This window comes from Solanum lycopersicum, chromosome 6 (genome assembly GCF_036512215.1).
Source record: "Solanum lycopersicum chromosome 6, SLM_r2.1".
Taxonomy (NCBI): domain Eukaryota; kingdom Viridiplantae; phylum Streptophyta; class Magnoliopsida; order Solanales; family Solanaceae; genus Solanum; species Solanum lycopersicum.
In genome coordinates, this window is record NC_090805.1 from 3,877,733 (window position 1) to 3,902,559 (window position 24,827).

At 36.5% G+C, this 24,827-nt stretch overlaps 1 protein-coding gene and 1 long non-coding RNA gene across 10 annotated transcripts; one reads left to right on the top strand and one right to left on the bottom strand.

Annotated features, from left to right (window-relative positions):
• Positions 1–1,451: 1,451 nt before the first annotated feature.
• On the bottom strand, positions 1,452–14,976 carry LOC112941665 (uncharacterized). Of its 5 annotated transcripts, XR_003247109.2 has the most exons (5): positions 14,721–14,970; positions 9,776–10,001; positions 5,460–5,607; positions 4,993–5,084; positions 1,452–1,883 (listed from the first exon to the last, which is right to left on the bottom strand). It is a non-coding gene; the product is annotated as an uncharacterized lncRNA (long non-coding RNA). The 5 variants fall into 5 exon arrangements; XR_003247108.2 differs by having other exon boundaries at positions 4,993–5,607; positions 9,776–10,006; positions 14,721–14,976; XR_003247107.2 differs by having other exon boundaries at positions 4,993–5,601; positions 14,721–14,974.
• On the top strand, positions 1,616–24,452 carry LOC101243791 (fumarate hydratase 1, mitochondrial). 5 transcript variants are annotated; one of them, XM_069299032.1, is made up of 19 exons: positions 1,616–1,755; positions 11,437–11,554; positions 11,677–11,826; positions 13,151–13,213; positions 13,345–13,453; positions 13,764–13,874; positions 13,983–14,066; positions 16,945–17,043; positions 17,158–17,208; positions 17,306–17,355; positions 17,564–17,645; positions 17,756–17,850; positions 17,989–18,055; positions 18,165–18,215; positions 23,279–23,374; positions 23,529–23,627; positions 23,729–23,758; positions 23,880–23,945; positions 24,036–24,452. In XM_069299032.1, exons 3-19 carry the CDS (start codon positions 11,816–11,818, stop codon positions 24,120–24,122), a joined length of 1,251 nt encoding a protein of 416 aa, XP_069155133.1. In that variant the 5' UTR covers positions 1,616–1,755; positions 11,437–11,554; positions 11,677–11,815; the 3' UTR covers positions 24,123–24,452. The 5 variants fall into 5 exon arrangements, 4 of the variants coding, with proteins under 4 accessions (XP_069155133.1, XP_004240578.1, XP_019070073.1 ...); XM_004240530.5 differs by lacking the exons at positions 13,151–13,213; positions 13,345–13,453 and having other exon boundaries at positions 1,622–1,755; XM_019214528.3 differs by lacking the exons at positions 1,616–1,755; positions 11,437–11,554 and having other exon boundaries at positions 11,687–11,826; positions 13,151–13,209.
• Positions 24,453–24,827: the final 375 nt, after the last annotated feature.

The window sequence follows — 24,827 nt, forward strand, 5'->3', positions numbered from 1 at the left end:
CAAACTAATAACTTAAAATAAATGGAATAGCTAGGGTTTGATTTAATTGTGCTCCATAGTAAACGTTTGCAAAAAATTGTCAGGCGCCTCTCTCCCAAATATCTCGCTCGCCACTCTCCTCCAATCTCTCGCTCGCTTCCTCACTTTTTATACAAACACATGTGTATAAAAATTGTTTCTAATTGTATAAAGCAGAGAAAATTGTATAAATACATATATTTTTGTTCCCCTCTCTCCCCTCTTCCAGATATCGCTCGCCACTATCCCAAATCTCGCTCGTCACCCTCGCTTTTCTCACTTATACAAACAGAATCGAAATGTATAAATTGCGTTTTTATTTGCATAAAGTGTGAAAAAATTGTATATACACATGCAAGTACATATATTTTCATCCTATACACTTATAATTATACAATAAAAATACTCCCATTTCCCAGTTTCTTTTGCCTTTTTCTCTTTCTCGTTTTATACAATTTTCAAATTGTATTTAATTTCTCTCTTTCTCGTTTTATACAATTCGATTCAATTGTATATTCATTGTCAGGTCTCTTTTGTCTTTCTTTCTTTCTCATTTTATACAAATTCAAATTGTATATAATCGTTCTATACACTTATAATAATATAATTTGTTTTATACACTTTATTTTTATACAATTCTCTGCCCAAATGTCTTTCTCTTTCTTGTTTTATACAATTTGCTTCAACTGTATATGTATAACGAATTATACAAATTTCTATGTTTGCTATGGAGCGCAATTATGCAAACTTTGCTATAGCATACAAATATGATTTTTTTTTGCCATATGTGAAAGTTGGCCTTTTAAAAACATATTTTAGGATTGTGTAATTTTGGGACTGATTTTTGTTTTTTTAAATATATTTTTTAAATATGAAATTTTTTTTTGTACTCTGCAATGATGCTAGAATGTTAGTTTTTTTTTAAAAAAAATTAATAATGTAGCCGAAATTTGAGATAATTTCGTGAAGAATTGAAGATGTTGAAAATTTGGGAGTTGTTTATGTTCTTCATGTGTTCTTGGTGTTTTTAAAGAAAAACAAACAAAAAGTATACATTTTATCCAAAAACACCAATAGAAAAGTGTTAAACTCTGTTTGATGTGTAAAAAATGACTTTGCAAAACTAGAATTAAAAAGATGACATGAATAAGCTTTTTCTTTAATATTTATGACATAAATGAGTCCAATTTTTAACGGAAGGCATAAATAAACGTTTTCTAAAAGTTTGATGACATATTTAAGTTTTTTTCCTTTTAGAAAACATATTTCAGTGTCATGAAGAAGGATATTATTTGACTAAATTAATTACGAAAAAATAAAAAATTCTACAAAAAAAGCTTTTATGGGTCATGAAGCTACATAAAAAATGTCTTGTATTCAATTCCGCACATAAATCAAATTGCACTTAAATATTTGTAATGGAAGCAAATATATTAAGATAATGGGAGGTTTTATTTAATTTAATACTTAAGAAAATAATATACAATAAATAAATCTGGAAATACAGAGAGAGTCAATAATTATTAGTTTCAAATAGAGTAAAAACTAATTCTTTACATATTCAGTTTACTTCAAAATCTCCATTGATCTAATCGCGTAAAGAGCTATGGCGATGCTCGTAGCATCCCGTCGATTATCAACGATTATTGTACGTTATTCGTCTTCCTCCAGGTTTTGCTCAACGTCTTTCAGGGAGGAAAGAGATACTTTCGGTCCCATTCTCGTTCCCGACGATAAGTTCGTACTTTCTCTCTCTCTTTATTGATTTGAATGTTTTCCTTTACTTTATTGATTATCTCCTTTTAACTTTTTAGTAGTTCGCTGGAATGTATTTCTTCAAAATCCACCTTATAGTTGAGTTGAGCCTGTTTAGATTGAAGTTGGTAAAACCTATTTTAGTGTTTGACAAACACTTAAAATAAATTCACAATGAAAATTACAAGTTTAAAGTAGGTATTCCCCTATTTTTTTAAACTTAATAGTTGCTAAAATTTGACTATTTAGAAACTACTTTTAAAAAACTATTTTTTGTAAAGATAAGGCAAACGGGTTCTTAGTGTGCTTACGCTTTTTGGAACCATGTTATGGTAAAACAACAACAACAAACATGGTGTAATCTCATGTGTGGGATTTGTGGAGATTAGAGGGTAAGCACACCTTATTCATGTCTTGAGAAGGTAGAGATACTATTTTTCCATAGACATTAGATTAAACAAACTATGAAAAAGAGGTAGCAGTAACAAGCAAGAACAACAAGTACATAAGACATCGAGGATAAAGAAATAACATGTAGTAATAGCAATCTAAATATTTGGCGGAGAAGAATACTAATACTAATACTCCCAAGAACGGGAAAGAAACATGGCCGACTTCCAACTAGCCTTTCTACCTAATCCTTCACCACCAAACCTTTGGTGGTGATATTATTGTCATATCGTGCCTAATCACCTCATCTCAATACTTCTTAAGCCTACCTCTACTTCTCCTCAAGCCCACTACGTACAACCTCCCACACCTCCTAATCGGAGCATTTGCATATCTCATTTTCACATGCTCGAACCATTTCATCTTCTTTTCCGCATCTTATCCTCTACATGGACTACTCAACCTTGTCCTGAATGACTTTTCTCCACACATCCACCTTAACATCCTAGTCGCTGGTGGTTTCATCTTTTGGACAGGAGAACTTCACTTTATAGAACTAAGGGATCCTCATTCATTATAACATAGTCGATCTAAGTAATCTAACGAACACTTCGTAGAACTTACCTTTTAGTCTAGGTGACACATTTTTATCATACAATATACTAAACGTGAGCCTCCATTTCATCCACCTTGCCCCGATATGATGAGTGACATCTTTGCTGATCTCCCATTACCTTGGATTATTGACCCAAGTACGTGAAACCTCCTCTATTGGGGATGAACTGTGTGTCAAGCCTCACGTCCATGTACGCTTCATGAGAAAAGTCATTAAACGTGCATTCTAAACCTTCAACTTTGGTCTTGCTCAACTTGAAACCTTTTGGCTCTAGTATCTGTATCCCAACTTCCAGCCTCGCGCTGACTCTGCTTCATGTCTCGTCAATCAGTACTATGCCATCTGCAAATAACATGCATTATGACACCTTTCCTTGAATGTGTTAGTGCGTCCATCTCCAATGCAAACAAAATTGGGCTAAGAGCAGATTTTTGATGCAACCTGTTCTGAGTCACTCCCACATTTTGGCCTTGGTTTTAGCACCATCATGCATATTCTTGATCATCCTAAAGTAAGAGTAAGTCACAAAAATTCCTTAGATCTCCAAACATCTCCAAAAAACCTCCCTCGGGACTTTTTCGCAAGTGTTCTCTAGGTCTATGAACACCATATGCAAGTCCCTCTTTCTCTTCTTATACTGTTCCACCAACCTCCTTACAAGGCAAGGCGAATGACTGTATTGCGCCCCAACATGAATGTGAATTGATTCTCAAAATAGGCACTCCTCTTCACCCTCGCTTCTACCACTCTCTTTCAGAGTTTCGTAGCTTGACACCCTTATAATTATTGCAACTCTAGATATCACCCTTATTTCTGTACAACCGGATTATCATACTTCGTATCCATTCTTTGGGCATCTTTGTCGTCTTAAGAATGTCACAAAAAAATCCAGTAAGCCATTCCAAGCCCGTCTTGCCCGCGTTCTTCCAAAACCCTATTAGAATTTTGTCCGGTTTTGTCAACGTCCCCGTTCATTTTATGCATAACTCTACCTTTTCAACCTTTACACACCTATGATATCCAAAGTCTCGATGAATCTCGGAGTGCTCCAAATCATCCATCACAAAGTTCTTGTACTCCACTACATTCAAGAGTTTATAAAAGTATGTCTGTCATCTATGTCTAATAAGTGTCCCTTCAACTAAACCGCACCATCCTCATATTTGATTCACTTCACTTGGTCCTGGTCATGAGCCTTCCTCTCTATTGTTAGGGTTTACCCATATTTGAGTTTTAATTTTATCTTGAAGGAAAGTCAAGGTATTACCATTAATGCTTTAACTTTTCTCAAAGGAAAAGCATAATTTTCTTCCATATTTGGGTCATTCCTTAGAGGAAAAGTTTGAAGGCGCCTCTTCTCATATCAAGAGTCTAATAGCATCCACAATGTAGACATTTAAAAATTTTGTTCATGGAGAGATTTATTCTCAACAGTTTTAATGTTTTTCTTTTATATTAATTTTCACATAATAACTAGTAAATTTACTCGCGCTTCCACAGGCGTAAGAGAAAAATAGATTATTGTGCTAATTTTTATTTTTATAAAATCAATCTTGACTAATTTAATTATTTTCAACTACAATGGTGAGATAACTCATAACATTGCTCGGTAAAATTTTTTGCTCTTCCATTATGAATTTTGTATATATATATATATATATATAGATAGATAGATAGAGAGAGAGAGAGAGAGAGAGATAAATGTTAAAACATGATATTTAAGCACTTGCAAATTTATATATACAGAGTAAGGTAAAGGCTAAGACATGATATTTGAGCACTTATATGTAAGATAAAGGTTAAAAGATGATACTTGAGCACTTGCAAGTAATAACCTTCTTTTTCCATTTTTGTTGTGTGTGTGTGGGGGGGGGGGTTGAACTTCACCAAAAGAGAAGAATGTAATGGTTGTAAATTCATCCAAAACGTTACAAAAGATTAAGCTGAAAACAATTTTAGATATTGATCCGTACATTCGTCTAAATACATTAAGAAAACACCACCTCTATCTTACTATCACAAAGATAATATAGAAAAATGTCTTTAGTTTAAAGTTGTTACACTGATAATCATCCATGAATTAGCAATGCAAGCAACCAAATGTTATCTATAACTGATTTAAGTCTAACAATCAAGTAGATCGAAACATATATTTATTAATAATACGCACAATTTCCATAAATAACACCCAAAAACTAAGAATCTTTACTTACCTCTTTATGGCTGAGGGAAGGACTTGATCTTGCACCTTAGCCTTGGGTGTGCTGTTGAAATCTTTAGTGCGACTCCAGATGCATCAAGTACACTAATAAGTTCACCCGCACATGTAGAAGGGTGTCCAATAAGTTGACAGAGAAACCTTTTAGTGTTTTTTATTAGTGACAATTACATTTTAAAATTCTTTGTAAATGTCTCCAAAGCCTATAGCGATATTGGATCCAATGGCAGATAACTAATGTTCGTAAAGACTAACACTTTTTGTTAATGTGCATATATATTGCAACTGAGAATTATTTTTGTTGTAGTGATTGTGTCCGGTGACACATTTATATTTCATCCAAAAAGATACATATGGGACTATACCTTATTATCTCCATTGCATTGACATGGTTGTGTTAATTGATGATAATAAAACTATCAATCCATCTAAATTCAACTATTAATCAGAGAGTTGACTAACATAGAAGTTGCCTGAATCCCTTTGTCCTGAAACTTCATGCGACATTTATCCAGGATGAAAGACCCCTTAGCGGTTGAGGGTATTTGTTGGAGAGTATGCCACCTTTATGCTTGGTCTTAATTAGTTGCATATTCTGCAAAACCTGCAGCTACATTGACATATCTTAATTTGATTGGCTTCCCTAAAGCAATGTTGGATATCCCACTTTGACTTGGCCTAGCATCTGGAGAGTACGTTGGAAGATAACTCTCATATTTGAAAGTTAGGAGTACAAGATCATCTTAGGCGGTAAGAATAGGTTACATTTGAATTCTAAATAGTGAGTAATTGGCAGTTGTGTTAATTTTCACATTTGAAGTGACATATACTAAGCAAGCCAAAGGACACACCGTTTGAGTCCTTTCCAAACATATTTCAAGACTAACAAACCTAGAAGACCTTAGACTTGAAGTTATGCAAACAGATTTACTTAGGAGTAAAATGCATGAATGAAATTGCAGAAGTTAAAATACTCGATCATTAAAACATCTGAAAATAATTTCAATTTTTTGACAATCAAAGGCATAAAGTTTTCATCCGGCAAAATAAAAAGAGAATTGCAAAATATAGATATGATAATGTGCATACCTTTGCCAAGTATGAAGATGATTCTACTAAGACTATTTGAATTTGTAAAGATATGTTCGGAGTTCAAAGTAATTAACAAACCCGGGTAGATGAATTGTGTCTGCATTCAAGGTTAGTGTTTGCTACTTCTGTGTCCACAATTTCAAATCCTAGCAACTTGGAAAATTCATGTACTATATGTGAATTCACGTACTTTGGTGTCGGGTAACAACTATCGACTGTAAGTATTGGTGAAAAATCTTTCTTATATCTGTGTGCACAATTCCAAATCCTAGCAACTTTGTTAATTCTAATTCAACACGTGAATTCACGTACTTCAGCATCATTAACCATGAACTATTATCCCCAAATCCCCAATTCTAGTGGTTGATAATTTAGGGAAGTCGAGAGATAGATGAGTGCTTTAAGAAGCTTTAAAAATTACTTATGAAGGGAGAAAATTTTATGGATAAAGGGAACTAGGAACAATTTCAAAGGACGGCATTGTCGAAGCGGTATTTACTTGTCCTTTGCAAGCATTGTGATTTTAAGAGGAATTTACCAAATATTGTTGGAGTATAGCGATGTGAGTAAAGCAAAGTAAAAGCATATTTTAATGGTTAGTATAAAGAGGCATTGTTGGGAAGATGGTGAGGGGAGGAAGTTGAGTGAGGAGCATACCTGATGAGCGATGTATGTTAGTGGGGTGTTGAGCAGCGCTTCGAAGTAAGCCGTGGAGAATGTCGGGCTCTGAGTGTGGATTGTTTTCGTAGAAGAAGGAAGCAAGGGCATGAAAGGTAGTGGGCAGGAAGGGAAATGTAGCGGGAAAAGAAAGTAGTTGGGAAAGCAAAATAGATGGTAGGTTTATTAAAGGTGGCGGCCGTTGGTAAAAGCCACGACATTTGTGAAGAGTGGTACTAGGTGTTGAAAGAATGAAGCAAAAGTGACGCTTGAGTGTGTGGTTGTTGTAGTGTGAGGGGAAGGGTAGTTTTGTCTTTATATAAGTAAAAAGGAATTCTTGGCTTGTGGATGCTCCACGTCTTTATATATATATATATATATGTATGTATGTATGTATGTATATGTATATGTATATATGTTTTTAGTATAAGTTTTTGTTATCTAATTTATCATATCTTGATTTGCAATTGTAAGCTTCTGAATGACGCACTGGTTACTTTTGAACCCAACGTGTAACACCTTGGCTAGCCTGTACAACTTTTTGTCTCCGCCTTTGTCCTTAAGCTTCCTACAGACGTCTAAGTTGTAGTCTTTGCCACCGTAACTAGTAATTTGCCTCCTTCCTCATCTTTGCTCTCCATCAGCTTCCCATATGCCATTTTCTTAGCCTCCACTTATCCTTAAAACTATTCGTTCTTCGATCAGTCCCCTTAGGGGTCGTTTGGTAGGCCACATTAAAACAAATAGTCCATGTATTATGGATGATATTATTTAGTACTATGTTTAGTAGGAAATTGGGTCTATGTATAACTAATCCATGGATTAGTTATGGATTATAATACCATAGAATAAGTCTACTAAAGACAAAAATATCCCTCAAAACATTTTAATTATTTTGTTTATTTTCTTGATTTTATGTTTTATGGTTGGTGCTAGTAATTTATTTAAATAAATTAGCTTACAAATTATTTAGAGAGAGTTATTTGTTACTCTCTCTCTCTCTCTCTCTATATATATATATATATGTTCGCGAGGTTCTCTAATTATTTGTATTTTGAACAATTTATAAAATTGAATACATATTAAAATTACAACTTGCAATTTTATGCATAAATGTAGATGGTTTTTTCAATTTTACTATTGTTTACCGTCTTTCCAATTTTAAAGTTGATAGTTTATAAATTGACATTTGTAAGTGATCAATTTACTAAGATGACAATTATTTATCCTCTAGTAACTTAAGTAAAAAAAAGGCAAACATGACAACAAAATTGTTCTTTTCATAGCTAGTTAGAAGGTCATAAAAAAATAATATTGTCCGACAATTATTTACCTTAACCCAATTGGATAATAATTCAAGGGTATAATTGGAAAGAAGTTTTTTATGAAGATTTAATCCAAACACAAGATGAGGTGGGAAACAGTGAACCAAACACTTGGTAAGAATAATCCATGCATTATTGATTACTGCATTACTAATCCTAATGCTGACATTACTAATCCCAACATTATTAATCTTTGTATCAAACGACCCCTTAGTGTCCACTAGAGTAACCCTTTGAGACCCCTAGAATCTCTCTAGCTCCCCTCTAATGCAAGTGATCATCGTAGAACACATGCTACTCGTGTCCCAAATGCTACTCCTGGCTTCCATCATCATCAACTTCTCCCCCAACCTTTGAGCCTTATCCTTAGTCAAACTCAAGGCATCCTACTTGATCTTTGGTTGACCATACACGATCCTTTTCCGTTTAATCTCTAAGTCCATCACCAAGTAGTGAAAATCATTCGGTTGAGGATGCTATTGTGTAGATATAAGGTGTAAGCTGGTTTTTGCTCAAACTATATAGATAATTACAACAACAACATCAACAACAAACCAAGTGTAGTTCTATAACGTGAGTTTTGAGAAAGGTAGAGTATACACAAATCTTACCTCTATCTCAGAGGTGAGGTAGAGAGGCTGTTTCTAATAGACACTCGACTCAAGACAAAACTAGTCTAAAAGGGATGTAATAGAAGTATAAGAGATAATGAAGAGTAACAAAAACAACAGATTGTAGTAGAACATCCTACAACAAAATAATACTACAATCGAACTACATGAAACAATTGATAGTAACTGAAATTGAAGAATAAGGGGACAAAACACTCCTACTACTAGTATGGACGAACTCCTACCTGCTAACCTAATTTGTGTCCTCCACATTTTTCTATCTAAGATCATGTTCTCGATAAGCTGCAACTGTTCCGTTCCCTCCATACTTCTTTGGTCTACCTCTACCTGTACTAAATCCACCATTGACAACCTCTCACACCTCTATATTGGTGCATTCATGCATCTCCTCATCACATGCCCAAACTACCTCAACCTCGCCTTTTGCATCTTGTCTTCCACCGAAGTCATCTACTTGTTCTTTAAGATCTTTGAGTTTGCATATAAGCTCATTATTAGTTTGGAAAGAGAAAGCTCCATCGTCTCATTATTTGTTAATACGAAGGAGCCATGGAAAAATATGTGGAGTGATTAAAGGCACAATGTATGAATAATGTACCAGGAAAACTCTTTATCAAAAAATAATGTACCAGGACAACTTACTGGTAAGACTGGAGGAGTCACAAATTGCCCCACTTAAAATTGAGATTCCTTAGGCAATTTACAGCTCTTTTGACAAAACTTTCCTAGAGATGTGATAATCCAAAGAACAGTGCGACTCAATGGAATTCTTTTTTTTAAAAAGAGAATATAGGTGAAGTGAACATACTAAGTATATGATTAGATATTTCTATTTATAATTGAAGAATATACACAAACTTCTAATGAACATAAGGAACCAAAAATTTAGTGTGAAAACTAATCAAGTGGTAATTCCTATTTTTTTCTCAGTAGCAAGGAAGAATGCCTTTTTTTTTCTTCTTATTTCATCTATATAAGGAGATCTAGAAATGAATTTTTGGGAACAAAAAATTTAGTAGATCACCGTACACATAAAAAATAACCAAGTAGTATTGAATACGGAGGTGAGTACCTTATGGTGGGTCCAGATTCCACTTATTGCAGTGTCTTGAAACCTCAACAATATCTGCATCCTTCAAAACCTCAAAGCAATTTAGGGAGACAAGTGACTGATCAAACCTCCCTTTTAGAACTTCAATTAATATGGTGTGAAAGAAGGTTGGTTATTTAAGGATTAGGAATTCTTGATGGTGCTAAGAGAGTGCGACAATTTGTGTAGGAACCTTGAGCTCCGATACCTGTACTAACAAAGAAAGAAGAGAACTCATAAGAGAGGGAATTAACTCATGAAATGTCATTCATTTGATGAAGTGTATAACAATGTACAAAGAGGGTCCTATTTATAGGTAGGGAACCTTGCACAAGGTAGAGTCCTAAAACAATGCTAATTTTCTCTCTAACTAACTAACTAACTCACAATAATAACAACATACCTAGTGAAATTCCACAAGTAAGGTCTGGAGAGGGTAGAGTGCACGCATACTGTACAAGTACCTCGTGGAGGTACAAAAGTTGTTTCCAAAAGACCCTTATCTCATGTACAACAAATCTAGGTACAAAAAGAGGAGATACTGAAGAGAATACAACAAGTAATAAGGTAACAGTGCAAAGTCTACCAAGAAGGAGCCAAAAACAACAATTCAATAATGTTATAGTCAAAACATGCTCAACAAACTAAGATCCATTATAGAAAACAAATAATACCAATCATTAACTCAACTACAAAAATACTAAACACCAACCACCCTAAGTACAAAAGTACTAAACACCAGCCAACCATAGTATAATAATACGAAACACCCCCTAGGCCTACAAACCCTCTACCCTACTTCGTGTTTGCCATGCCCTCCTATCTAAGGTCATGTCCTCGGTAACCTGAAGGTGCTTCATATCCTGCTTTAACACCTTTTCCCAATACTTCTTCGGCCTACCTCTGCATCTCTTTCTACCCTCTATAGCAAGCCTCTTGCACCTCCTCACAGGTGTGTCTACGCATCTCCTCTTCACATGTCCAAACCATCTTAGTCTCGCTTTCCTCATCTTGTCCACCACCAAGGCTATTCCTACCTTATTTTGGATAACCTCATTTCTAATCTCATCGCTCCTAGTAACCCGCACATCCACCTTAGCATTCTCATCTCTGCAACATCTATCTTCTGGACATGGGAGGTTTTGACTGGCCAACACTCTGCCCTATACAAGTAGAAGAATGTTGGTCTAACCACCAATCTAACTAACTAAGAAAGAGAGAGAGAGAGAGAGAAAATCAAATAATAATTTAAGACAATCAATAAAATAATAATAATTATGCTATCTAATCTAGATAATGATAAAGATAAATCTATTCTAAAAGATAATAGCCTAATTAATAAAATAAAATACTAAGTTTTCCTATTCATAAAGGATCTACATCAAGAGGATTCAACTAAAAAGTGTGGGTGGGGGTGGGGTGGATCCTGCAAAATCAGGTGCAGTACTGCAGTCTTTATAGTCTATGTCCTTTGTGATTTTTCCTGGTCTTTCCTTGCAATTGATTAGCCAGAAACCTGATAGTGTTATGATAATTCAGTCTATTTTTTGAAATTCTTTTATTTCGATAAGGCTATAACTATGGTGTGAAACTTTAGTTCTTTTTATCCACATTAACTTGGGCTCAATTTTGCTCCTGTTCAGGTTATGGGGGGCACAAACCCAAAGATCCCTGCAAAACTTTGAAATTGGAGGTGAGCGTGAAAGAATGCCTGAACCAATCATACGAGCATTTGGCATTCTTAAAAAGTGTGCTGCCAAGGTTTGTACTACTATACGCTAGACTGTCAAGTTTATCTCTAATGTTATGTGAAACTTTTGGTGTCGCTCATGCAATGCTGTACAGCCATTTTTGTGATCTTGTGATTATTGCCTCCATTGCAGGTGAACATGGAGTATGGCCTTGACCCATCTATAGGGAAAGCGGTGATGCAAGCTGCCCAGGAAGTAGCAGAAGGAAAATTGAATGACCATTTTCCTTTGGTGGTTTGGCAGACTGGTAGTGGAACTCAAAGTAACATGAATGCAAATGAGGTAATCACATGTTCATGAACTTGAAGTTGAAGGTCCATTCAGGGTCTTTTAATTGCTTGAAGAGGTTACCAATTTATATGACACTCTTTCCTTTTTATAATTGGTAACGTTCTTTCCTTCTTAGTTAGTTCCCAAAAAGAATGTCACCTTTCTATAATTTGTAATAAGTTAGCTTTAAAATTCCCGTTTCACCCTTAATGAGGCTTACAACCACGAAAATATATGTGACTTATTTTAGACCACAAGTTTCAAAAGTTCTCTTCTTTTCAAACACCCTCACATAAATTGGGATGGAGGGAGTATTTCTTCTTATCTAGTTCCCAAGCTTCTTGAATATCTAATTGTAAAGGTCCAATCCAAGGAATACAATCTGATTTTTCATGAGATGATGAAGTTCTGGATTAATTTAAGCTTCTCTTTCGGAATTGAGTACATCTATTCTTATTTTTTTGTAACTTCTCCTATCTCTTTTAATAAGTTTTTTGTCTTTCATCTACAAAGTAATAGTCCCTCCATTCCAAAAATAAACCTGTTTGGATTGGTTTTTCATTTTTGACTTATAAGCCAAAAACCATAAGTTTTCTAACTTATGGTTTTTGGCTTATTTTTAGCAATTTAAGCTTAAAACTAGGTGCTTATAAGCACTTTTTTTAACTTAGCCAAACACTCCAGATGTGTGTAAAAGCTATTTTAGCTCAAAAACACTTGAAATAAGCCAATCCAAACGGGCTCTTAGTGGTATTTTTAGCTTGGGCATACCACTTAAGAAACTACTCATTCCTAGAAAATAAGGAGTGTTTCACTAACTGTTCCTAATTAAATGCCTTGAAGAAAGAACTGATTATTTAATGGTGTAAAACTCCATGTAATAAAACAAGGGTAATTTTGGAAGAAAATGAAAAGGCTAAAACACCACTTATTTTGGAATAGGAGGGAGTAATGATATAATAGTGGGCAAATCGTATAATTCATTTTTTTTTGGTGCTAATTGGTCCATCTATTTGTAGTTGGCATACATCCGTTGTTTGTAATCTTGAAGAAGGGAATTATATTCTTTTGTGTTTATAGATGAGAGTGTATGTCTTTGATGCATCAGGTGGATGCTAGAAGCATATTTGATCATTTATCATAGGTGTAGTCATCTCCAGATGATAGATTAGATTTTAATACATTTAAAATACCCAAAGCTATGTTTAGTTGTTCTCTTAGCTTTATTAAATGAATGGACCTTGTAGGATGCGACTTTGAGGAGATTTACCTAGTTGAAGTATAATAAATTGTGCAGCAATAACGATAGATGAAACATTGCTCTGGTCGATTGCAGGGTCAGTTTTTGGAAGAGTGTTGATTCTGGCTTGCAGCGGCGATTTCTTTTTCTTTTTAGTATGTAAGACTGAAAGAAATTACTTTGTTCAAAGTTCGTCTATCTTCAAGATAAGTCAACAATAGTGCTGAATGCATCAGATTCTACATGCATTAGGTGTCTTCTATGTTTTGACAGTAGCTAGCATTTGTCAGATTGTGGCGGCTTGTAAGATGTTTGTGCTACAAAAATGTTGAGGAAGTCAGCAATTTTTTTTTGATGACAAGAGGAACCCGCAGCCGCTACCATTTGTGTGCGCACAGGGTAAAAACCCCCGCTCCTATGCAATAGCTCGCAAACTACATAGGAGAGATAACCCGCACTAGGTAAGCTTGGTACGACGAGCTCGACCCAGAAGGCAAACCCCTTGCTTTCGTTGGCAAGGGGTTTCGAACTTGAGACCTCCAACATGGAAGTCCCAAGCTCAAACCACTAGGCCACCCCGAAGGTTTGAGGAAGTCAACAATATTGTGCGAGCATTTTGCTGACTTATGTGCTGCAAGGAATTATGTTCTACAAAGGGAAGAGATCTTGATATGGTTCTTTCTAGTGATGTCTTATCTGAACTTTTCAGGTTATTGCAAATAGAGCATCTGAAATTCTTGGCCATAAGCGTGGCGAAAAGCACGTTCACCCAAATGACCACGTGAACAGATCACAATCTTCAAATGACACATTTCCTACTGTGAGTTTCCTCCTTTAGATTACTTGTTTGCAAGATATATTGATATGTTTCTAATGTTCCTTTCAAACTTATGCTGAGTTCTTAGAGTGGTTATTTTTGCATGTGTAGGTGATGCATATTGCTGCTGCTATGGAGATAAATAAAAGACTAGTACCAAACTTAAAACAGTTGCATACTTCACTACACTCGAAGGTTGACTTTATTTTTTCATTTGGTCTGTTTTGTTTTAAAAAGTAGGCACAACAAAGTGGGAAACTGGGGAATTCAACCTTCCCCTTTAGGGAATTTTGAACACTCTTAAGTGCTGGTCTAACTCCTTGAATTGGTCAACGGGTATTCGTTTTATATGTACATATATAGTAATATTTACCTATATAAGGGTGTTTGATGAACCACCCTAGCTTATCCCCTCTAAAGCGTGTTCATGCCCCAAACTGAGAGGTGCGACATGCACCTAGTGCCTCACTTGACCGAGTCAACGAAGCATAACTCACATAATTATACTCCTAAACCTCTTGAGCCGACAAGGCTGCCACATAAACGCATATGCTCATCTAGTAAAGAAAATTAAATAGACCAACAAGGTTTCTGTACAAGACAGCCTACACGAAAACTATCCCAACACAGATATATACATAAAGGTGGTGAGGCTAAAAACTAGAATGTCAAAACAACTAGGCCGACACGGCCACTCAAAACATACTAACACGTACCACATGTTACAAGCCTTGAGAGTGTCGTATCTATCAATTGGTTGGGAGGGGGCACCAACCTACCCGTCACTATATATATGCTACTATGACTTCAAACCACAAACTCAGGAGCTCCAGAAGTAGAAGAGCTTACCAACAAAACACTGAACTCGACAACCGCCTACTAGAGGATCTATCGAAGCCTCTACCTGAATATGCAACACCCTCGACATCACTTGCCAGTACGAACAAATGTATTGGTATGTAAGACATAAAACATATGCTCAGCTGCAACGAAAGATAAATGTAAGAATTAACCTTTAACCTGAATGCCACATCGGGCAAGTCATCTGTTACTCAAGAACCATGGGAGGCCTCATATCAATATGCCACCTACTCAATAGCTAAATATATATGTACTACTATCCACTCGGTAGCTAGGATAAATATGTCCTACCATCCACTCGGTAGCTAGGAATGAGTGTACTACCACCCACTCGGTAGCTAGGTTATATCCATGTACTACCATCCACTCGGTAGCGAGGACAAAGATTATTCTTATGTTTCTATGTGTATAGCTTAACTCAAGTGATTCAACAATTCTTCACTTTTGTTAATAATGCAACACTTGAGAACAATTGACAACGAGGACTCATCAACCCTCGGTATATTTTCTTAACGTAACTTCTTTTACTTAACAAAATTGGTGTCTCGTTTTGCTTGCCAAGCTCAATATTACTTCTTTAGCCACTTAAATCGGAAGCTTGTTTATGAATGAGGACTTAACATCTTACTCTATATGACTCATCATTACTTTTAACATAATTTCAAGAAGTAACATAATTAGACCCTCAATTCTTCTCTCTATTTAACTGTTTCGGTAAGTCTTTTAATGCACATTTTAGGGAATTAACTCTTGATTTGACTTCGTGGACTTGTACATAATCAACTAGACATTGACAACCCAGAGATTGATTAACTCGACGATTCTCAAGAGTAGAGTAAGTATGTCATCACTTCCCTTAAGCTCTTTCTCGGTATAAGTCACTAAGACAAAGGATTCGTGCCGAAATGGAGAAGAGATTGCCACTACATACCTTACATCAATTCGCTCAGTGACTTGCTGAACTTAGTCTGTTACAACACCTTAATCTACAATAGACAACAGTAGAACTAAATTTAGGCTAAATGATAGCTAATACATGATTTATCGAGTGACAAACTCGACTTTTAACTAACAATTTAACAATTCTCTGTATTTCTGTTTCTCTTCTAGTTACATATTAACAACAAACATACATATATAGGTCATTCCCCAATGCAGCTGCAATAACATCAGGGAAATATCTCAAAACAGCCCAACATCATATAACAACCCAAGTTCAATTTTCCGACAGTCTATTCATATGTTCTAGCTCACATAGCTTAGTTATTACTTGGATTCACTCGAACACAAATGAAGGGTAAAATATTACCTCTAAACATTAGCACAACACCTAAAAACAAGCCTACATCTCCTTGAAGAATCCTTCAAATCACTAGTAAAGAGAAGAGAAGAACAAAATCTTTACGAACTTTTTGAGGGTGAAATCACATTCTAATCATGTAGATTTTGGCTTAGGTGGTAGGGGAACCTATAAGTATCACCATCGACTTATGGGCCCACATCAATTGGCCGCCTGCACGATCTTTCAAAAATACAAATATCTCTCTACTTGGATATCGTATCGGCTAAGGGTCTATTGCGTTGGGATAGACTCGTAGACCTTCAATTTGGTAGGTAGTAGGTCCTCTAACTCTTAATAGATTGGAAGATTTGCTTGTTCAAAGTTAGACCATGTGTTTGGGAGGGGGGGGGGGGGGAGGGGGTTTGAAATACTCCGCCACAATGGACCTTCAACTTGAACATTTGTTTTAAGGCTTCCCTTGGCCTATAGCTTGGTTTAACACTTCAAACCCTCTTCATATATATTACTTTATAAAATTATCCATTTGTATCCTCATTTTAATTTGCTGACCTCAACTTTGTAGCACATGTACTAGTAGTTTTGGGTTGTTACAAAGCGACTCTTCCCCATAGAAGAAAATAATTTATATTGTCAGTTATTTATTAAAGCAAAGAAGGTAAAAATAAACTAGTCCTACTGTTTCATAGTTGCTTTGTCTTTTTCTGGAAATCTATGATCTTGGAATGGAACGCATAATTAACCAACTCATTAGACTCTTCAGGTGTATGCCATCACTTTCAATTGTTTTTAATTAGTACTATTTACATTGGAAGGTGGTACTCTACCTATTTCTTAGCTGGGTCTACCTTTGGGTGCTTATAGCAACGAGCTTGCAATGATAAACTTGGTACTCTTGATTCTTTATACCAGTCAGCTGAATTCAAGGACATTATTAAGATTGGGCGAACCCACACACAAGATGCAACACCTTTGACTCTTGCACAAGAATTTAGTGGCTACGTCACTCAAGTAAGCTCTACTGAACTTCAAGTGTTTTAAATGCAAAAGTTGCTGATAGTCTATTACACCTTGATAAAGGGTGTTAGTTTTGGATCATTTTGTTAATGAGCATTGCCATTGTAGGTAAAATATGGTATTAATCGAGTCTTGTGCACTCTTCCACGCATGTATCAGGTTCCCATTCAAAACTTAGCTTTCCCTACTTTTTTATTTCTGCAATTTCCTTTCTTCCCTTTTCTGGTTCTCACTGATTGCTGCTTCACTCGAGCAGCTTGCACAAGGAGGCACAGCAGTTGGAACAGGATTAAACACAAAAAAGGGGTGAGTGTCCCCAGATATAGGTTCAGGTGTCTGTTATTTTCAGCACCGTAACTCTAGCATTGGTTTTATGAAGGCAAGGAACATCCAGCGAGCAATCCTTTGCAGTTGGTTCTCAAAAAGTCTTGTTGTTTCATCCCTTTTCATTCTTTAGAATTTCAAATGTGCCAAATATTCTCAGTTGTGGTTATGTTTTATTCCCCTTTCACAGGTTTGATATTAAAATTGCAGCAGCAGTGGCGGAGGAAACAAATTTACCTTTTGTAACAGCTGAAAATAAGTTTGAAGCATTGGTAATCAACTGCTTTGTGAAGTTTCTTTTAATGCTTCCTTTGTAATTTTTGAAGAAAATGATGGCTATCACAACAGCAGCTTAATTTTTCGCTGTTATTTGCACTGGCAGGCTGCTCACGATGCATTTGTTGAAACCAGTGGAGCCTTAAATACGGTAGCTGTTTCTCTTATGAAGATTGGGAATGATATACGTTTCTTAGGAAGGTATGTGCTTTGGGCATTTTTTTTGGTATGTTTACTTCTCTGGTAGTTTTTTTTGTTGGCGATTTTAAGGCATCTCAGGAAGATGTGTTTTTCTTGGTTTATTGCTTTTGGTTGAAGAGTCTTTCTTTTCTTATACAGTGGCCCACGCTGTGGTCTTGGCGAACTCATTCTTCCTGAAAATGAACCTGGAAGCAGTATCATGCCTGTATTCTCATTTGCCTTAATATATATTTGAGTTCACTTTTATGTATAGTCGGGTATTTGATTGACTCTCTCGTGTAAGTCTTAACACATATGAGTCTTACTCATTTCAGGGTAAGGTGAACCCTACTCAGTGTGAGGCTCTTACAATGGTCTGTGCTCAGGTGACAGTTCTGCTTTAGATAGATACAATCAAATAATGATGAAGTATGATAGTTTGACTTGTCTTACATGCTTGTCCAAAATCATAGTTGTTTACCACGCGGATTAAGATGATCAAGATACGCGATTTGTGTACTATAACATGCTTAATTAGTGCAAACAAGATAGAAGAAATGACAAATATAAAATTGAACCAAAACTAATAAGTAAAAGAATAGAATTAGCCTGAGTTCAGGTGTTGATGGTTTGCAGCTTCACCGGCCAGAGCTTGATCTTATTAATATGACTTACCTGAGAAATATATGAAAATAATATTATTGAGTTGTGTTCTAATTATTACATAGAGAACCCTATTTATAGACACTATAATACAATTCCTTACCAAATAGGAGACTTTAAACTATTCTCATTCTATGTAGGTTTGTGTATACTTATTCTATTCTAACACTCCCCCTTAAGCTGGTACATACAAATTTATATGTAACTAGCTTGTTACAAATGTAATTAATACGAGGACCGGTGAGGGACTTGGTGAAGAAATCTGCAATTTGATCATTTGACTTCACAAATTTGGTAACAATATCTCCTGCTGACATAGTGACAATCAATCTCAATGCGCTTAGTCTTCTCATGAAACACTGGATTTGATGCGATATGAAGGGCTACTTGATTATCATACACAAGTTCCATATGACCGGTTTCTCCACACTTTAGTTCTCCAAGCAACTGTTTAATCCAAACTAGCTCACAAGTTGCCACAACCATTGGTCGATATTCTGCTTCTGCACTTGGTCGAGCAACCACACTTTGTTTCTTACTCTTCCATGACACCAAATTACCTCTTACTAAAACACAATACCCCGATGTAGAACGTCTATCAAAGGGTGATCTTTCCCAATCAGCGTCTCGTGGCCTTGATCCTCAAAGAGTAGTCCTTTACCAGGAGTTGACTTTATAAATTGCAGAATACGAACAACTGCATCTCAATGACTATCACAAGGAGAAGTCATAAACTGACTTACAACACTCACATGAAAAGAGATGTACGGTGTAGTCATTTTGAGATAATTCAACTTTCCAACCAACCGTATATACCTTTCAGGATTACTGAGTTGTTCCCCTATCCTAGAAGCAGTTTAACATTTGGATCCATAGGAGTCAATGGGTTTACATCCCATCATTCCTGTCTCTTCAAGAATGTCTAAAGCATACTTGCATTGAGAAATAACAATACATGATCTAGACTAAGCAACCTCAGTACCTAGAAAACACTTCAGTTTGCCGAGGTTTTTAGTTTGGATATGCTGAAAGAGATGCTGCTTCAAATTAGCGATACCAACTTGATCATTGCCGGTGATAACAATATCATCAACGTAAACAACCAAATAAATTACATAGATTTGGTGCTCAATGCCGATAAAACATAGAGTGATCAGCTCTACTACGAGTCATGCCAAACTCCTGAATTACTGAACTTTCCAAACCAAGCTCGAGGAGCCTATTTCAGAATAGAGTGACTGACGCAATCGACATACAAGGCTACTGGACTCCCCCTAAGCAACAAAACCAAGTGGTTGCTCTATATAGACTTCTTCCTCAAGATCACCATGCAAAAAAACATTCTAAATGTCCAACTGATGAAGAGGCCAATGACGAACGACTAGGGGTGGGCATTCGGTATTTCGGTTCGGTTTCGGGGTTTTTTTTCCGGTTTTCGGTTTTTGTAAATTGTGTACCAAATACCGAAGCGAAATATTTCGATTCAGTTCGGTTTTTATTATTTCGGTTCGGTTTTGTTATTTCAGTTTTTTTAATGGGCATGCTTAGTTGGGCTTTTAAAAATTTACAATTTTTTTTGTTTGATTTTCAGCTTAATGGGCTAAAAATAGTTATATAAAAAAGTCTTTTACTTTTTAATTTTTTATTTTAAATTATAATATTTATTATTTAATATTAATAATTAATATAATATAAATATATATAATAATATAATATATTTCGGTAAACCGAAATACCGAATTACACAAAATTACATACCGAAAACCGAACCAAAATACCGAAAAATACAAAAACATATATCGAATACCAAATCGAAAATCGAAAAACCGAAACCGAAATACCAAAAAAATTCGGTTCGGTACGGTGTTTCGGTTTTCCGGTGTTTATGCCCAGCCCTACGAACGACAACCATAGATAGGAAAAGATGGACAGAGGCTATTTTGGCCACATGAGTGAAAGTGTCACTATAATCTAGGCAAAATATATGAGTATACCTTTTGGCAACAAGGCAAGTCTTGAGCCGATCGACTTGACCATCTGGATCAATTTTGACCGCATAAACCCAACGACAACCAAAAGCAGACTTACCTATAGGAAAAGGGACAAGTTCCCCTGTACTACTCTAATATTGAGCAGACATCTCATCAATCATAGCCTGCCTCCATCGAGAATGAGAAAGTGCTTCTTCTGTAGTCTTAGGGATGGAAATAGAGGACAAAGATGATACAAAGGCATAATGGGGTGAAGATAGACGATGATAACTCAGAAAGTATAATGTGGATTAGTATTTCGAGTAGATCATAATCCTTTTTGAAGTGTAATCGATTGGCTAGCAAGAGGCAAGGCCAATGTGGGAGTAGGGTTCGGGGCATGACATGAATCATTTGAGACTATCAGTGGATGTGGACGCCGATGATATGTATGGACGGGTGGCACTACAATTGGAGATGGAGAACTAGTATGTCCCTCAAAAGTTGGTACAAACAAGACCTGAGGTATGGGTAAGACCTCAGAGACATCATGATGATCAGAAGATGTGTGGTAAGGTCGAGATTCGAAGAATGTTACATCGGCAGACATAAGATATCGGCGGAGATCATGTGATAGCAAGGATAATCTTTTTAAACTCGAGAAGACACATTTAAGAGAACTAGGGGCTAATTTATCTTTTTCAGGGGCTAAGTTATGAACAAAGCATGTGCTCTCAAATACACGAGGAGAGATAGAATAGAGATGTGTCTGAGAATACAGTAGAGCAGTGTATTGCTTAATGAGTAAGTGATAATTCGATCATCTACAATGATCACTAAGGAGCAATTTCTGTGGAACTCGACCTCATGGAGACTCCCACAGACTCACCTATGTGGCCGTTGTGTAATGACTGGGGGAGATGCGGATCTTGTTGTGGCTGAGCTTCATCTTTATCATGTTTGGTGGCTCCGGAGTTGGGTTGGCTCATATTTAAACAACATTAATCTCTCTATTTAAACAAGCTCTTCCTTATCACCTTCAGAGTTCCTCTTTCCAACTTAACTTCACTCTCGTCCTTGTTGACTGTTTCAAGTTTCATCATGGCTTCTTCTAAACATTCTTTTGCGGTATTGCCGTCAAACAACTCTCCTACACGATTGTCCGACAAGGATTGCAGAAGGAAGCCCTTCAATGAGACACTATGAAAGGAAGACACCCATAGGTGATTTACCCGAAGAAATCGGTGAAGAAACACTTGCCTTTGACATTCTCCAAAACCGTCTTATTTTCTAGCGACTGTCAGGGTCACGGCCATGATAAAGCGTTGGGGAAGTACCGTCACGACCCATGGGTATCCCTAGACGTAACATGGCATACAAGACCCCGAGAGGCCTCATATAAGCCACTTAGCTTTCATAGTCAAGATAATAGAAAATCGATAAGATTTAAAACATTTTCAACACAATCTGAATAGCTTTTGGCCGCTTCTTTTGCTTCATCGGAGGATAACTTGGATCCACGCTTAGCTTGTGAATTGCTGTCTCTAACGGAATAGCCGTCATATCTGAATGTGTCCATGCAAAACAATCTGTGGTAGCTTTAAGAAATTCAATGAGTTTGCGCCTGAGTTTGGGATTAAGTCTCGTACCTAGCTATTCCTTTCTTTTCAGGAAGTCGATTAAGAGGATGACCTCTTCTAGCTCCTGGGCTGTTGACTTGGTAGCATCCGTATCTTCCAAAACCTTATACAATCTAGGAACTTGAGTCCTTTCCGGTATCCCCTTTTCGTTCCCCTCCTTGACCACCAGATTGCTGACTGAATTTTGGGGTTATAGAGAGATTCTGGTTTCTGTAGTTGCTATTGGTCATTTTACGGGCTACGGCTACACCATACATTTATCAGGTGGTGGGATGTTCTCTTTGAGTTTCCTTAATATCATTTGGGGTCGAAATTTCAGCTGCTGGGGCCAGGTTTAAGGGACCGCTTTCATGGTACAGATCCAAGGTCTTCCGTGTATAACGTTGTAAGCCTTGTCACCACCATTACTACAAATATAGTGTCCTTTATCCCCCAAACCATTTGTCGGCAATTTGGTTCCTCCCTGGTTTGTTTTGCTGGCCATGTTAAATCCGACCAAATTTTTTTGCAATCGGCATTTGCTAAAGCACCCGGAGTTGGATGATGTTCGCCAAGCTACCTGGATTAGTTAGTACACGTTTAATTTTAAATCAAACATATTGAGAGATTTCCAGGGCATCATTGTGAGTAAGCGAGTCTGTCTGCATTTTCATCATCGAAGGCGATTGCATCACTGTGCGGTATCTCCCTAACCCTTTTTGGTATGTAATGGACAGCTTTGTCTTCTTAGCCGCTGATTAAGTTACACTAATTTCTGCTCCTCCGAATATTACGTTAAGTGTGTGTTGCGGAGAAGCAGGCTTTGGCTGCTCTCCCACGTCTTCAGGCTGGCCATAGTTCTTCTTGGTTCTATCACTTAGGAACTCCCTCATTTGACCATTTTTTAGCCGATGGGCTACTTGCTCTTGGAGATATCCCGAGTCTTATGTCCATGCGTCCATGATAATCACACGATTGGCTTGCATCCCTACAACCTCAGTGTCTACGCTGCTGTATCAGACCTGATCTGTCCTTCCTTCCAGGCATCGTCTCCTGAGTCCTGATTCAGCCACGTGTCTACTCCAAGTTTTACCTCATACAATAGCACCCCGAGTCGTGACACATGAGATTGACCTTAGATCAATGCTAGAATAGTTTATTTGCTACTTTTATAGTTGAATCTTTTATTACCTGCAGGTTATGGGAAATCATGTAGCTGTTACAGTTGGTGGATCAAATGGTCATTTTGAGCTGAATGTGTTCAAGCCTATGATTGCAAATGCTCTCCTTCATGTATGTGTAATTACTCTTTTTCGTTTTGTTATTCATTAATGCTCCTCCTTAGGAGAAGGGGGTGGGCTCATGCAAGTCTGCTACACAGATTATTGTGATCTGTTTGTGCTTTTCTTACTTTCCGTGAAGCCCTTTTTCATTATTGTTATGCCAGTCAGTGAGATTGCTAGGGGATGCATCTGCTTCTTTTGAAAAGAATTGTGTAAGAGGAATTCAAGCCAATAGAGAGAGGATTGCAAAATTGTTGCACGAGGTCAGTAGATTAGACAATTACACAAGTTTGGTTGGTCCTTTCTATTTCATTTGCTTTAAGTTTTTTGATCCAGTTTGATCTCATTTCATCCATCTTTGCAGTCGCTCATGCTTGTCACATGTTTGAACCCAGTAAGTATCACTCAAGATGGTCAAAAGTTCTACTTTCTCATTTGTGCTCCCTACGACAAATATTTGCTACTTTCTCATCTATTTTGCTGATTCTGGGTTATCTGCTACTGTTCTATTTTAGAAAATTGGTTATGACAGTGCGGCAGCAGTTGCCAAGAAAGCCCACAAAGAGGGAACCAGTCTAAAGGTAATTGTTTTTGTCCAGCTATTTGAAAAAAACAATACTCACTTGGTGCAGAACATTGAGAGAATTTGACACGATTGTTTGGTTTCACAGGAGGCTGCCCTTAATCTGAATGTCCTCACAGGTGATGAGTTCGATAAACTTGTAGTTCCTGAGAAAATGATTGGTCCTACTGACTGATTAGCGTCAGTAGTTTTAGAAATTGGTGAGATGACCAACAGGATTGAGCTATTCATTCTTTCCTCAAAATCAAACTAGAGAATAAAGATTACATGAAATTCTTGAGGTTTTCATTCTCCTCCCCACCAAAACAAAAACAAAAACAAAATTGGAAGTGGGGAACAATGCTGTACTATACTTTCCATATTGGTTGACAAGATTTAAAAAAAATCGTTACTGTGGGATTGATTAGCACTCTTGCTATTGTAACCTCTATTTAAGAAAATTGATGTTATTAATTGAATAATTTACATTTATCAAGTTTCAGATATTCAATATTTTTTCAAACAAGTTTATAGGTCTGCAATTCTGGGAATGAATTGCAAATTTCAACAATCATAGGCAAGTCAAGGAACAAGAATAAGGTCACAGACCTGACTTCTCAGTTAATTGTCCAGCGACTTGATTCAAAATTAGGGACCTTAACAAATTGGTATCAGAGTTATAGGAAGTGCATGCTCAAACATAATCATATAGTTATATCAAATTTCATAAATAAATTAAAGAGATAAGGTAAGTCAAGTACTAGAATATCTTGATGGAAGCTCGATTAGAATACCCACAAATCCTTTGTAGATTGTATGTATGTGGCGGTATGTCTTGTGTTTATATGAAAGTAGTAATAAGAAAGAGAAAAAATGCGAATGTTTTAATGAATTTTTTTCT